The following is a 14,702-nucleotide window of genomic DNA, read 5'->3' as shown; positions in this document are numbered from 1 at the left end:
TAAAGTGTGCCTCACCAGGTGCATGGACTTGATAAACACAGTTACAGACAAAGACACCAATAGTCACATGTAATAACTTACAGTATGTATGAACAAAATAAAGCTGTGCTTTCTGTTTTTTGTTATTTAAATTGAACTCATTTGATCTCATATATTTTATGAGACAACTTGGGGCAATGTAAAAGTACAAATAGGTTGCAGTGTAATTATGTGAACAATGGTCAAATGAGACCAAGATACATGCTGATATTAAACAGTTAAATCAGATGAAAATTCTTGAAAATTATTAATCTTTTGATTTTAGCGGATATTGAAGGTTTTTCCTGTCAAAATAAGAGCCAGCACAACTACCTGTGAGGGATATCTTTAAAATGGTGGAAAAGGCTGTGAGTCGCAGTGTTTTTAATTTCATTTAATGGTACTGACATGTAAACGTTAATAACTTTATCCCTGACAGCTAGCTTCTCCAGTGGATAAACACTGAGTCAGCATAGCTGACTTGAAACATGTTAGGACTGTTTCAGTCAAATATACGCTCTACAAATAAAGAAGGTCTGTTCTCATTAACTCCACTATTTTATTTCTGGCAACTACGTGCTGACATGTGGATTTGTGTTTAGGACCAGGTGTCCTCACAGCCCAGTACGAGACAAAGCCACGAGGGGACCCTCAAACCTGAGCCAAAGCAGACAAATTCAACTGGAAAGCTTCGCTCTTACTGACCACTTCTCCTTCTTGCACGAACCATGGAAGCTCACAGATGTACTTTTTTCAAACATTATTTATTTTTCTTCTACTTTTCACTATGTGTTCTCAAAATGTTTTTTTGGGTTTTTTTAAGCAGTTTTGGCATATTTTTCTGTTTTGTGGCAGAGCAGAGTTTTTCCTGGCTCACAATGGGCCTTTGGGGGTAACAGGACAGTAAACACAACTGAGCAGTGAAGGCAATGAGTCTGTGTTACCTCATTTGACCTATTTTTTTTGTCACTTTTGACCATTTGATTAACAAGAATGTGAATTATGCAAATGAAGACTCAATTTAAAAAAAACATTCAGAAAACAATTTTAAGACAATCCTGATTATTTTTATTTGGTTTTTGCCCCACCCTCTAAAATTTCTTAGTGGGTGGGGCAAAATTTGCAAGGAAAAAACACCCTGAAGAGTAAAACTCAACCAAACCCTAGACAGGCAGCTCCATGTAATACAACCACGCACAGAATCCGCATGCCCCTACATGAACTCCTCTTTGGCCTCTGCACCTTCTTTTCCACACACTCAGAGTTAGAAACGTTTGCTGGAAGGGTGTGTAAGCTTGATTAGCAAGACTGGCCAGCGAGTGTGTCAATGTATTACTCACACTAGAGCACATATAAAGCACACAAACAGCAGTTATAACAGAAGACAAGCGATAAACTTGCTCAACCAGTTCAGCATTTAGAATAAGGCATAGGATGAAGTTCAGGACTTCACCTACATTTCACCAGGATGACAGCATTCACCCAACGCTTTGCTTGCAACGCTTGGTGCAGGCTCCATGACAGTAGTCATTTTCAATTTAAAAACCTGTTTTCAAGCCACAAACACAAGCACTACTGTATGGGAGGCAGCAGGCCAATGTGATGTCAGTTAAGAGCAAAACAACTGGGCTCTGTTGTTTGAATAAGGGTGGGTCAGCAGTTCTACGTCACTCTGTACACTGTCATCCAGCAATGACATTGTACATGCAAGCCCTCATAAAAACATGCACAACATCAAGAGTCACCACCAGATATGCTGTAAGTGTGTCACTGAGTCGCTCAGCAACTCAGCACACCCTCCACCCACACACACAAACACACACACATACACACACACACTGACCTACAATTCAGGGTAATCCCAATAGCATGGCTGCAAATCTCTCCCTGGCCTGATCTTTCCTTCCTCACCCACTCTCATACTGGAAATAGAAGTCTCTACTACTAAGAATGCAGGTGTTATATAATCAGCCCTAATCTGTTTCTGTCAATGCTACCGCTCTAAGGGTTCTGCTAGGACATGCATGCACGCTTGCACACACATGGACCCTCGCACTCACTCCTCACTACAACAGTTTGACTAGAAAAGTGGTTGAGAAAGGTAAAACTTCACAACAGAGTATACTGTATACAGTGTTGGGGAGTAACGGAATACATGTACCGCCGTTACGTATTTAAAATACAAAATATGAGTAACTGTATTCCGTTACAGTTACCGTTTAAAAAGGTGGTATTCAGAATACAGTTACTTTGTTGAAATAAATGGATTACACTGCGGTACTTTCCTGTTTCATATTGTCGCGGGTCAGGACTGTTTGGGTTTTGTTTGACAGCTACGTTCTGTTGTTCCAGGCGGCAGCGTTACGGTTGCCATGGTTACAGGGCGACACTCTCTCTCTCTCTGCGACTGTGTGTTTCCTGGGTGAGAGAGCGCCTTTTCGTTGTTGTTGTTGTTGTGCTAAGCTAACAGGCAGAATGCTACAAGCATAGCTCTAAAGAATGTAGCATCATGGGCAGTGTAGTCCGTGTTGCAGGGAGAATGGACTGCCATACACGTTATGGGTCTGTGAGCGCGAGGAGGGAGAAAAAGGGGAGTGGAAAGGTACGAGTTGTCATCGAGGAAAAACGGGAGCTGGAAGCATGTAAATATAATAATAACCACTTCAGCCAAGAAGAGTGCCTGACGAGCCCAGTTGTAAGTAAGTTATTAAGACTCGACTGTACACCGTGTTCGTGTTTTCCTCCGAAAACAATAAGTTCCGTTGGAGCAGCCTTTCAACGCCTCTCTCTGTCTCTCGCAAGAAAAGTTGACCCACACAACAAAGTAAAGCTATTTTTCGGCTACAAGCCGACAGGGACCCCGCCGTATTAGTCAGAGGTCCCTTTACTACAGTTCAGAGTCGCGGACTTTCAGTAATAGTAATAAATCACACAGCAATAGTACATTCACGTTGTTGTAAAAAGCATGATAATATATGAAGTAATCCAAAGTATTCAGAATACGTTACTGTCATTGAGTAACGTAATGGAATACGTTACAGAATACATTTTGGGGCATGTATTCTGTATTCTGTAATGGAATACATTTTAAAAGTAACCTTCCCAACACTGACTGTATATGTGAGAAACTGAAATAATAAAGTGGGCAGAGGTCTTGGTGAATCTGCAAAGTAACGCTGGCCAAAAAATATGCACCATGGTACTAGTTAACTTTCTGTTGTCTCACTGTATCTCACTGTACTATTACTGTTATCAATAATATTTCTGAATAACTAACCCTTGGCTCATAACTCATTCTTCAGTCAGAAGCAAATACATCATTTTAATGTTATTATTACAAAGAAATATGATCCACAGCGCTCCTTGGGCCAGGGAAAATGAATCATTAAGTCAGTGAACTGTCACAGAACTTCAGCTCATTGCTTAGTGACACTGGAGTAAAAATAGGACAGCTGGTGTTTGCACGATAATAGTTGAATCATTTGGCATTCAGTGACCACTGTAACTAGTTGCAGCAATTAACTGGTAACAAAAAAGGTTGAGTGCGCAACATGCTATGGGCGACAGCTTGGTTTGCAAGGCAATTGCACAAGTTCTAAGGTGGATGGCACCCTGTCCTTTTTGTGGTTGGATTTGAACTGATTGCAATCAGTCTCAGGCAGATTAGCGAAGCTCTGCAAACAACTATTCTAATTCATAAATGCAGACAGACTGACGACACATTTCAATCAATCAGTCTGCATCAATGTGTCCCCTTTGGGGTTATGTCAGGAAGGCCATGGGGCGAAAAACTGCCAAATCAAACATGCGGCGGTACCCACTGTGGCGAACCCTCGTGACAAAGCCAGTGAGTGTAACTCGTGTGGACTGAACTGGTTGTCAACTGGTTGTATTCTGGTTATTTTCCTATATAAAAGCAAGGTTGTCATTTTGCAATTAAATCAATGTCCTGAGCAATTATTTGTGCAGGTATTTCAAATCTATGAGGTTCTAGTTCGACCCTGAATGCAGTGAATTTGAATTTCTGTTTAGTGTCCTTTTCTGTGTATGCAGACAGGAACAGATTTAAAATTTTCACCAATTTATTACAGTTAATCTCTGTATTACCACAAACAGATTGCATTTAAATGCCAACTTGACCCCATTCACATACAAACTGAAAGCAGTCTTGCGTTCTATCATCCTCTTGACACGGCAAAGTTGGTTTGAAGACAGCAACTGATTGCGAGTGGTTTACACAGGGGCTTCCATTTCTAAATCAACCATTTCAAATGCAACAAGATGACACGTTCATTGCACACAGTTGCAGTCGTGTATTCTCTCCACTGACTTTGGTACATGTTAGAACTAATTTTAGGTTTTAATGGTCACGTTCAAAGCAGGTATAGATCAGGTATGGAGCCAGTTTGCAACCTTACATGCTCCTGTCCTCAAGTCTGAGTTTTTGCCATCAGATGTGACCTCCTCCACTTATTAAAGCACATTTTGTATTTGCTTTCATGTGATTCCATTACTCTGGTTATTACCCACATTGCCTGTTTTTAGTCTTTTCATTGATATATAATTAAGTATCTGGCTTTCATCTTTCTGTCAAAAGCAATTCATAAACCCTGTTTTTGCTCTTTATTAAAGTTTATTATTATAATATATATATATATATATATATATATATATATATATATATATATATATATATATATATATATATATATATATATATATATATATATATATATATATATATATATATATATATATATATACATAACATAATTTCAAGGCATCCTTATTCGATTCACTGTTTTATCATAAAATATGTCCTTTGGTAACTTGGAGAAAAAAAACATGAAATCTCTGTAACTACTTACCCCTTCAGAAACACTTGTAGGCATCACATGCAATCCATAAAATAGTTATAGTCTGGATTGCGCCATAGATTGCATACACACACAAATACACACACACATGCATTCGCACACAAAAGACCAATCCTCCAACCACGTGCTGAACGGCTGCCAGTCATGTGACAGCTTCTTCCCCTCTCTCAACACAGGGTATTTTCTCTGTTCTCACAAAGTGGCCTTAACAACTATTCGCCAACTCCTAACCCTGACCTAACCGTAAAACATGCCTTCAGCACGCTGGACTTTTTTGTGGCCCCCATAATGGGGACATGCCCCCAAAATGTGACATGGTAAACAGATTTCGGTCCCCATGGCGTGAGTAATACCTGGGCCACACACAAACATGCTCACTTCCCCTTTCACCCTGTGCATTTCCCTACAAATAACAGGAAGACGGTGTGAAGTTCAGCAAGTGGCATCTGTTGAGACCCACAGAGAGAATTCACAATAGGAAAGTGAAACTTTTTGTTTCAACTGTCTGGTCTAAGTCAACTCATGATCACTACTATTTGCTAGCTGGCGGCTGGGAAACCTCAGAGATCAAAAGCAATGCACTCAGACAACAGCAACCACAGTTTTCTCAGCTGATTCAGATCAGCTGTATATTCAAACTCAAATCATTCTCTAAATTTACCTTACATGCTGAGCAATGTCTGAGTTGCAATCAAATGTAGTAAAAAAGAGGCAGTAGGCCTCACCTGTGCAGCAGAGTGAGTGTGTGGAGATGAAGGTCTTCTCCTCTTCAGTTCCACGCATTTCCTCAGTTTACAGATTTGGTGACCAGTCCTGCGGTTGAGGCAGCAGCTGCACTGGCCGCAGTTGATCTTCCTGAGGCACGGCTCGCATTCACCACACCTGCGCCGCTTTTTCCCCTCCTTCCTCAGCAGTTTTGAAGCGGCCCAGGCGAGCGAGCAGACCCCCCCTTGCGCCCAGGATCCAGGTTGAACAGATAAGCTGGGGTCTCCGTAGCCGGCCTCTGATTCAGTCTCGAAAGAAAAAGAGGATCGAGTGCTCTCTGAGCTGCAGGAGAAGGTGGAGCTGCTGTCCAGAGAGGGAGTCGAGATCTTTGGCACCAAATCCTGCTCTGGCACTGCTACCTGAACCTTGCTGAGGTTTAGTTCTAACTCAGTTGAAGGGGCAGCCAGCTGGGAAAGTAGTGCTGAGGACCCCAAAGGTACAGCCTTCTGGCTCTTGTGCTCCAGTGGCTCTTGAATGAATTCACTATCTTTGGTTTGTGACTCTGCTGGTGTGCAAGCTAGACTTTCTCCTTGATTAGGAAGCACCTCTTGGCTCTGTGGCTGGTGTGGTTCCCCGTGGCAGGAATCCCTCATATTGCTAGGTTTGAGGGAGTCTGTACGGATAATAACTGGCATATTTCTTTTCACTACAACCGCCTGCACCATCAGGGCTGCTTCAGTCACAACTGAGCACCCTGGAATTTGAGGTTTAGCACCATGAGTGGCAGGTTGAATATCTATCTTACTCAGAACTTTGCCAAGTGACTCTGAGGTGGAAGGGGCTTTGGTGGGATTTGAGGTAGCTGTGTTGGAGACCGGCAGCACACAAGCAGGTAATTCTGACTGTGCTGTCAGTCCCTTGTTAGAATGAGGTGGATCTGGGGTTTGACAGGCTGGAGTGCCAGTTTGGGGGTGCGCAGGAATGATGGAAACATCATTCTCCTTCTGTTTCCTTCCTCCATCTTTATTCTCACAATTACCCAACCTCCAAGTGATGTCCTCAATCGCTTCCACTGTCTCTTTTTGCCTCTGAACTGGCTTTGTTGCTTCTATTCTCTCTTTCCTCTCATGATTTATCTCCTCTCTTCTCTCATCATCAGGTGTGACTCTTTCATCTGTTGTTTTATCTTGCAATATCAGGATGTTGCTTTGCTCTTGCTGTGCAGTACACACATTATCTTCTTTACCATCGCTGGCAGGATGATCAAACTTTTTTCCAAGGATAGCTGAAGTGTCATTTCCCTCACAGTTGCCCTGCACCTCCAGTGAGCCTGTAGTGGTTGACTCTGAGGACTCAGGAGGTGCTTCTTTACTCCTTTCACTGCAGAGTTTTATTTGTCCATCAGCATCATCAACCTCTGGGGCTCCAGAGACACTCTTCAGATCACCTTTACTGTTATGGCTGTCAGTAATTTTCTCTTGCTGGGTTATAGGACCATCACAGCTGTTCTGCACACAGTCTTCCAGTGTGTTATTACACAGTGGTGAATCAGCTTTAAAAACGCTGTCCTCTTTAGCACCTTTGACTCCGAGACCCTGGTCTTTGACATTTTCAGGAGTCTCAACCTCCGTTTTTGGACCAACTTCCTCGTCATCACAATTTTCCAGTTTCTCTGCTTCCTCATCAGGAGTTGAATCGTTGATTCTGGTACTCGGTCGCTGGTTTCTTTTGTTTCCGTGCTGGGGTGCTGATCTTCTCCTAGTGCTCCCCCTGCTGTACTTCCCTCTACTGCAAGGTTTAGGAGGCTGGCAGGAAGTAACAGACACTTGTGTACCCCGCTGGGACTTCCTTCGCCCCAGGGGGTCTTGTAACTTGCCACAGTGGTCAGGCAGATTGCTCGCCCGTCTAAGCCTTGCAGATCCTGTTACATTTAGGGAATGGTTCACTCTGCTGGGGGACCTCCTGGGACCTTGAGCAGCAGGTCTGCTAAACTCTCTTCCATGGGGACTTTGGCTTGACTGTGCTTGGGCCCTGGTTTTTGAACTTCTGGGTTCTCTGGATGTTTTCTGGGTCCTCTGTGCAGCTCTTCCTCTGGTTTTATTTGAACTGCAAGTTTGCCTCTTGGTGCGGATCGCTTTCTGGGTGTTCTTCCTCTGAGTAGATGTCTGTATCCTGGTGGGTCTGGTAGTAGCAGGCATGGCTGAGGGTATGAAAGGGAGGATTTCTGGCAGCCAGCATGGGAGCCAGGTGAATGTTTATCTTTTGCTTAGCACACTATTTTTCTTTCTTAAAAAAAAATCCTCCTCTTCTGTATTTTGAATGCAAACTATGATGCTACCCTGATTTTGCTATTGCAGTGCATGACCTAAAAAAGGGAAAACAAATGTCACAATTGTGCGTTTTCAGTGTAATAATGACAAACTGTTCATGCACTCAAACACCACATGACTATAACAGTGTAATAACTACAGGAAACGACAGCTTTTCCAAGCAAAGACGAGTCAGATAGGTTGACGTTAATATAATAAAATATTTTGAGTATCATGAAAACAAACCAGCTATATATAAAAACTATAGCTTCCACAGTGCCTTAACAGTTTAAAGGGCAGACACGTTGAAGAGCACAGGGCTCTGGCCGGAGGTCGGATCCTGTTTTCGTCTTTCTGACTGACGGAAGAGGGGGTTATTACCGTGGAAGAAAAAAAAAAGCGCCTTCAGCGTCGCTTTCAATTACTGTTTTGCACTTGACCGCTGTCAGTAAAATCACAGAGGTGATAAGAAAACCGGAAAAAGGCTCACTTTCGTGAAGCCTGTTCTGTCGCCGGTGTTGTTACACGTTTACAGCTGAAATGCTCTACATACCACAGAAAGAGAGAGAGAGCGAGAGAGACAGTTGCACTGTCTGAACTGCTAATAATACCCCGCTCCAGCGAGACAGCGAGACCTTGTATTGGTTTCCCTCCTCGGCAAATATAGAGCGCTGGTAAGTTCAATCCTCTTCACACGATGACACATGGACATGATACGGGAAGGAGCACCGACGGCGTGAATACGCAGCGACGGGGAATGGCTGGTTTTCGGCGTGCTTCGTGTAGCCTTTGGGAGCACGACACCCGTTAAAATGTAAATCCCTCTTATGTCTATCCATTCAGGGCAGCCCCGCTCACACTCCCTCCACCAGACGCAAGCAGGCTACAGTCACTCCGCTGGCTAAAAAACTCTCGTCTGCTTGAAGGGAGCGGGGGAAAACCTGGAGTGGAACACACTCCGTTTCGCTTCAACCAGCCGCCTGTATTTCAGTATTACAGTCACGGTGTTAGCATGCGGCGTGGTCGCTAATGGGTACTTAGCTAAATATTAATTAGTTAATTAATTAAGCGAGTTTTCTTCTTTTTCCTTCGTTAATAATTAAAGAAAGACGCTGGGTAATATTTTAGAATATTTCTAATAATTTTAAGGCAAATTTCGTCTCACCGGTGACGTTTTACTTTGCGATATAAATCTCACGTCGATATCAAAGATATTCATAAAGCTATATAAAAAAAACACAACCATCCTCTTACGTCATAGTTGCGACGTCGTTCGCCGTCATTATCGCGCGACTTTTTTTCTGCTGAAGCCGTCAGTCTGTGGGCGAAGGGCATGAGCGTGCTCACCCTTGTCAAAGCCTCATATCGATCTGCATTTGCGCATTTAAACGTGACTTTCAGCCTTTCGGCTGACTGACGAAGTGTGGGCTCGATAAAAGCCAGGAGTATCTAGAGGAATGAGAGAAACGAGAGAAGGAGGCGACTCAGCGAAGGAACAAAATATTTGTTGACTTTAATTCCTTGTTCGGACTTATTAATAGTTCTGATTATACTGTGAGTATGGTTTTTAAGACGTCCATGGGTGCTGTCGTCTCTTAGCTCCCTGCTACTTGTGACTACTAACCTTCACAGTGGTGCAATTTCTCAGTGACTAACCTTACACAACCTCCATTTGGCCATTCAAAAAGGACAGCTGGCTTTGCTTATGGGCCCAATTTTGTATATTTTAAGCAATACCTTAAAACGACACCCACATGCTCACAATCTCATTTTCCTTTGCAGTGTTTTTACCGAACCCGTAAAGTCATGGATTTGGCAGATCACTGAGCAGGGACGATGACATCGGAGGCTGCGGTCTCCACACGCCCCACCATGAGCAGCACCCCTTCCAAGGGGGACTACCACTGGGTCCGCTCCTTTGTGGCTGGAGGTAGGGTCTGACACATCGGCTTACAAGCAGTGATGTCTCCAGTCACACAGTTTACTTGCTTTAATTTATTTTTTATGAATGAAGCCAGATTCATTCATCGTTATTACTGATAATAGTGGTGGTGGTTATCACTGTTATCTCACAGCAAGAAGGTCTTGGGTTTGAATCCCATTTGCATGAAGCTTGCATGGGTCTCCACTTCCTCCCACAGTCCAAAAACATGCATGGTTTTAAGTTAAGTGGCAATTCTAATAAGGTGACGATCAATGTGAGTGCCTCTGCCTGTTTGTTTTTGCTAGCATCAAAGTACAAAGTGTTGCATGTGACCAACAAAATAAAATGAACTTTGTAGACCAATAAAATAATAAAGCTACATAAATTGTAGGGGGAAAAAAGTTAAACATTCTCATCTGACCTGCTCTTCAGCTAAAATGAGGGTGTCTCTCTGGCAGGTGTATTAGTCAACAAGAAAATACTCTATATTTCTCCTTTAACTAAAAGTTAGATTTTCACTTCACAGTTCAAAATTTACACCTGATATATGAGTGATAAGAAAAACATTAACATCACATAGTATAACAGCTTTGTAAAAGTACCGATTAAAGTGCACTCCAGCACTGTTTGATTAAAGAACATGAGCACTTTCCTGCTAAATTAATCATTATTTGCATATTTCATCTCTGTAGCTTTAGTGCAACTCACATGTAATACCGATGTTGGCTCAGAGTGGCCGATCTTGTTTGGACAGGTTACCTGTGTGTCTGACTTGCCACAAAATGTTAAATGTTTGACATTGTTGTGCAAGAAAAGGGCAATTACTTTTGCTTGTTAGTTGTAGATAAATAAAAAGAAAATGCCAATCATTCATCTGTTTCTGAATGGCATTTGCTTTGTTTTTAGGTGTAGCAGGATGCTGTGCCAAGACTACCATCGCTCCTCTGGACAGGGTCAAGATTCTTCTTCAAGCCCAGAACCCCCATTATAAACATCTGGGTAAAATAATAATAGTAATAATATTGAGCTAACAAGTGTTTGCTTCCACACGTCTGTATAGGAGTGAAACTTTAGGACTTTCTTCGCAGGAGTAATTTCCACTCTCAGAGCTGTGCCAAAAAAAGAAGGCATCCTTGGCTTGTACAAGGGTAATGGGGCTATGATGGTCAGGATATTTCCTTACGGAGCCATCCAGTTCATGGCCTTTGACAAATATAAAAAGGTACAGTATGCATTTTATTGTGGAGTGCTGCTGTCAAAGGTCAAAGCTATAAAAATGATTAAACCTCATGCTGTGTGCTTTAATGTCCGTGTATTTTGTGCTGTATTGGCATCACAGCATTCGTTTCATCTTTGCATTGTTTTATTGGTTCGTTGATTTTCTACCCAGGCTGATGTTGTCAATATTCCCTTTACAGCTGCTAAGTAAACAGATAGGCATCTCTGGACACATCCACCGCCTCATGGCAGGATCTATGGCAGGTACTGATAATACCTAGTCTGTGACAGTTGGGTGTCATGCACTCCTCTGACGTAGATAATGTGCCTTCCTCTAAGCTAACCATCATTGCTATGTGTTCCTCTTTAATTACTAACTATGTTTAAATGTTTCACATACAAGAGTCCGCTGTGAGTCAGTGTGTTCTTTGTGTGTTTTCAGGAATGACTGCAGTGATATGCACTTACCCTCTGGATGTAATCCGAGCCAGGCTGGCCTTCCAGGTGAAGGGAGATCATCGCTACACTGGAATTGCTAATGCTTTCCACACCATCTACCTTAAGGTGATCTGCTAGTGATCAAATAAGCGTCTAATAAACTAAATGCTCTTCACACAAGATTGTAGCCTTTAATTTAAGATCAGCTCAATTTGCCTGCAATACCCGTTTTTACATTTGCTTCTTCTTTTTTTGTGAAGGAGGGAGGCGTCTTGGGCTTCTACAGGGGACTTACTCCAACACTTATTGGAATGGCGCCTTATGCAGGTGATTTTTGGAAATATTTTTGATGCTAGTATGTGAAGGACAACATAAAATGCATTTTTCCCTCCCACATATATAACCAGTGTGGGTTCTGTTGCATTGTATGCTCCTAGGTCTGTCTTTCTTCACCTTCGGGACCCTGAAAAGCCTGGGTTTGAAACATTTCCCAGAGCTGCTTGGACGGCCTTCCTCAGACAACCCCGATGTGCTCATTTTGAAAACCCATGTCAATCTTCTCTGTGGAGGGGTTGCGGGGGCTATTGCTCAGACGGCATCGTAAGTGACTGGTTAATTTGCGATGCCCAGCAGGGCTTTGCTGTTGATTAGACTGATTGACTGATGGTTCATGTGTCACGCTGTATGCCGTCTCACTAGGTACCCTTTGGATGTGGCTAGAAGAAGAATGCAGTTAGGCGCTGTGCTTCCTGACTCAGAGAAATGTGTGTAAGTATCACTGTTGTTCGCTACATTCGCCTCATTTATATGTTGCGAATAGTTAAATATTTATTTTCCTAGTATAAATACACGATGTTTTAATTTTAATGTGGAAAGAAAACAAACAAAGAAAAAAATAGGTGTTTTTTTTTTATGTGGTCTGACATGATTTTACATTCACTGGTCACTTTATTGCTTGCCCTGGGTTTGAGGCCTTCAGAGCTGCCCTAATTATTCATGGCATAGATTCACCAAGTTGCTGGAAACACTCTGCAAAGAATGCCATGTTTAATGATGGCATCACACAGCTACTGCAGATTCATCACCTGCACACTGATGATGCAAATCTCCTCTTCCACTGCATCCCAGTTGGATTGAGATCAAGTGCCTATAGAAGCCGTTTCATTCATGTCATGTTCAAGAAAGCAGTTTGAGCGGATCTGAGCTTTAGAAAACTATCTTTCACTGGATAATTTTCCCTTTTTTTTGGGAGCATTCACTGTAAACCTTAGAGATGGTTGTGTGAGGAAAGTCCCAGTAGATCAGAAAGATTCAGACCAACCCGTCTGGCACCAACAACGATGCCACTTTCAAAATCCCTTAAAACATGTTTTTTCTGATGCTCAGATTGAACTTTGGCAGGTTGTCTCGGCCATGTCTGCATCCCTAAATGTATTAATTTGCTGCCATCTGATTGGCTTACTAGAGATTTGCGTTAAACAGTTAAACAGCTGAGCTTGACAAAGTGGCCAGTGAGTGTATGCAACACATTCAGAGAGAAATGAAGGGGTAATTGGTTCTTAGGTGTAATGTCGTACTGAGGGTAAAAATAGAAAAACACCTCACACAACACAGCGCTGATGAAGTTAACCTTTTTCTTTTTTTTTCATAAGTCGCTCATCAAGCTGAATAAATATTTGATTCTTGTGTCTTTGCTTCTAAAAGCACATCTGATTGTAATAGTCTCAGTTTTTATGCATTCTGTAACAAGAGCTCCATAATAAATAACATTTGTCTCCCATTTACGTCTTTCACTTCCTTGGTAGTGTTTGTACATTGACTGCTTAAAAAGGTTGATTTCACATTTGGTTTTGTGTGGTTTACTTAATGATTAAAAAGGAGAAAATTCCTGAGGTTTTGTGCTTGTTTAGTCTAGATATGGTACTATTGATTAAAAAGGGGGAAAAAAAGGGCCGACATTTTTAGTACTGTAGTAGTAACTGAGTTATAAAGCTACAGCTACATACCATTCATAGCTGTAAAGTTCACAGATGCCAGTATAAACACTTCTCACCCTTCTTGTGTTCTGTTTACAATGTTATGTAAAAAATTTTTTGGATGTTTTCACAAGTTCCAGTTCGTCGGTCACTACCAAAGACAAGTTTTTGTGTGATTACAGCTGATTTATGCAACCTCAAAGGTCACGAATAAAAATGGCAAATTTTTCGTGTTTCAAAAAAACAAACATTTAAGGCAGTTTGCTTAGGTTAAAAACTTTGGAGATTAAATAATTTAAATCTGTTCCCCATAAAGACAACCTCAGTATATATCAATTAAAAACGTGGTTTGATGACTGTTAGACTAGTTCAAGGATACCCTGAGCACCTGAAATATGAAGGAAACCGCTCAGTTTGTTTTCAAGGGATAAAGAGTTAAAAAATACTGTTTTTCTTTTCTCTTCTAAAAGGTGTATTTATTTATGTATTCTGTCTTTACCTAAACAGATCACTGATCAAGACACTAAAGTACGTGTATAATACGTTTGGGGTGAAGAAAGGATTGTACCGAGGCCTTTCTCTCAACTACATCCGCTGTGTCCCCTCCCAGGCCGTGGCCTTTACCACCTATGAGTTCATGAAGCAGGTCCTCCACCTGAACTAGTGGCTGTTTTTTGTACCTCCCAGGCTGCACCCAGGCCTTTGTGCTCCTAGACTTAATGCCAGCCGACTTCAACGCTTCCTTCATCTGAAGGTTGCTCACTATGTCTTAAACTCCTGAGTGCAGGAACTGCCTTTTCCTCACCGAAAAAGGGATTTGAATATGAAATGAAAAAGCAACTCCATGTCTGTCCTGTTTCATTCCTTCTTACTTTTTGCTTTGGTAATTCAACAACTCATAATTTTTTTTTCTTCTTTCATGCTCATAAATGGGTGTAACCTGCCCCACAGTAACCCTAACATTATTTCTTTTTAAAGCTGCATCATTCACAGCGCGCAGTGATCTGAGAAATGCATTTTTATAGTGGTGTTTTCTATGTTCTGACCTGGTGAAGAGATTTTAAGATGCATAAAATCATCCAACTAAGCTCTCTAAAGAATAAATAAATATCTATATATATATATATGTGTGTATATATATATATATATATATATATATATATATATATATATATATATATATATATATATATATATATATATATATATATATATATATATATATATATATATATAT

The 14,702-nt window shown here is 41.5% G+C and overlaps 2 protein-coding genes across 6 annotated transcripts in view; one reads left to right on the top strand and one right to left on the bottom strand.

Annotated features, from left to right (window-relative positions):
• tet1 (tet methylcytosine dioxygenase 1) overlaps positions 1-8,993 on the bottom strand; it is a 39,647-nt gene extending 30,654 nt beyond the window's left edge. For 3 of the 4 annotated variants that reach the window (XM_040001695.1, XM_040001697.1, XM_040001696.1), the window contains exons 1-2: positions 8,463-8,571; positions 5,621-7,965 (exon numbers count right to left, since the gene is read on the bottom strand). In XM_040001695.1, the coding sequence (XP_039857629.1) occupies positions 5,621-7,798 (2,178 nt within the window). In that variant the 5' untranslated portion in view covers positions 7,799-7,965; positions 8,463-8,571. Of the gene's footprint in view, positions 1-5,620; positions 7,966-8,462 lie in introns of all 4 variants that reach the window. The other variant, XM_040001699.1, reaches the window with a different exon arrangement.
• slc25a16 (solute carrier family 25 member 16) lies at positions 8,469-14,602 on the top strand. 2 transcript variants are annotated; one of them, XM_040001705.1, is made up of 10 exons: positions 8,469-8,583; positions 9,692-9,839; positions 10,740-10,832; positions 10,922-11,055; positions 11,252-11,315; positions 11,494-11,615; positions 11,750-11,816; positions 11,927-12,089; positions 12,189-12,257; positions 13,973-14,602. In XM_040001705.1, exons 2-10 carry the CDS (start codon positions 9,746-9,748, stop codon positions 14,127-14,129), a joined length of 963 nt encoding a protein of 320 aa, XP_039857639.1. In that variant the 5' UTR covers positions 8,469-8,583; positions 9,692-9,745; the 3' UTR covers positions 14,130-14,602. The 2 variants fall into 2 exon arrangements, with proteins under 2 accessions (XP_039857639.1, XP_039857638.1); XM_040001704.1 differs by lacking the exon at positions 8,469-8,583 and adding an exon at positions 9,132-9,463.
• Positions 14,603-14,702: the final 100 nt, after the last annotated feature.

The sequence above is a fragment of the Simochromis diagramma genome, unplaced genomic scaffold (assembly GCF_900408965.1).
Source record: "Simochromis diagramma unplaced genomic scaffold, fSimDia1.1 OVJJ01000421.1, whole genome shotgun sequence".
Lineage (NCBI taxonomy): Eukaryota > Metazoa > Chordata > Actinopteri > Cichliformes > Cichlidae > Simochromis > Simochromis diagramma.
Note: the sequence above shows the minus strand (reverse complement) of the source record. Positions and strands in the feature narration are given on the sequence as shown.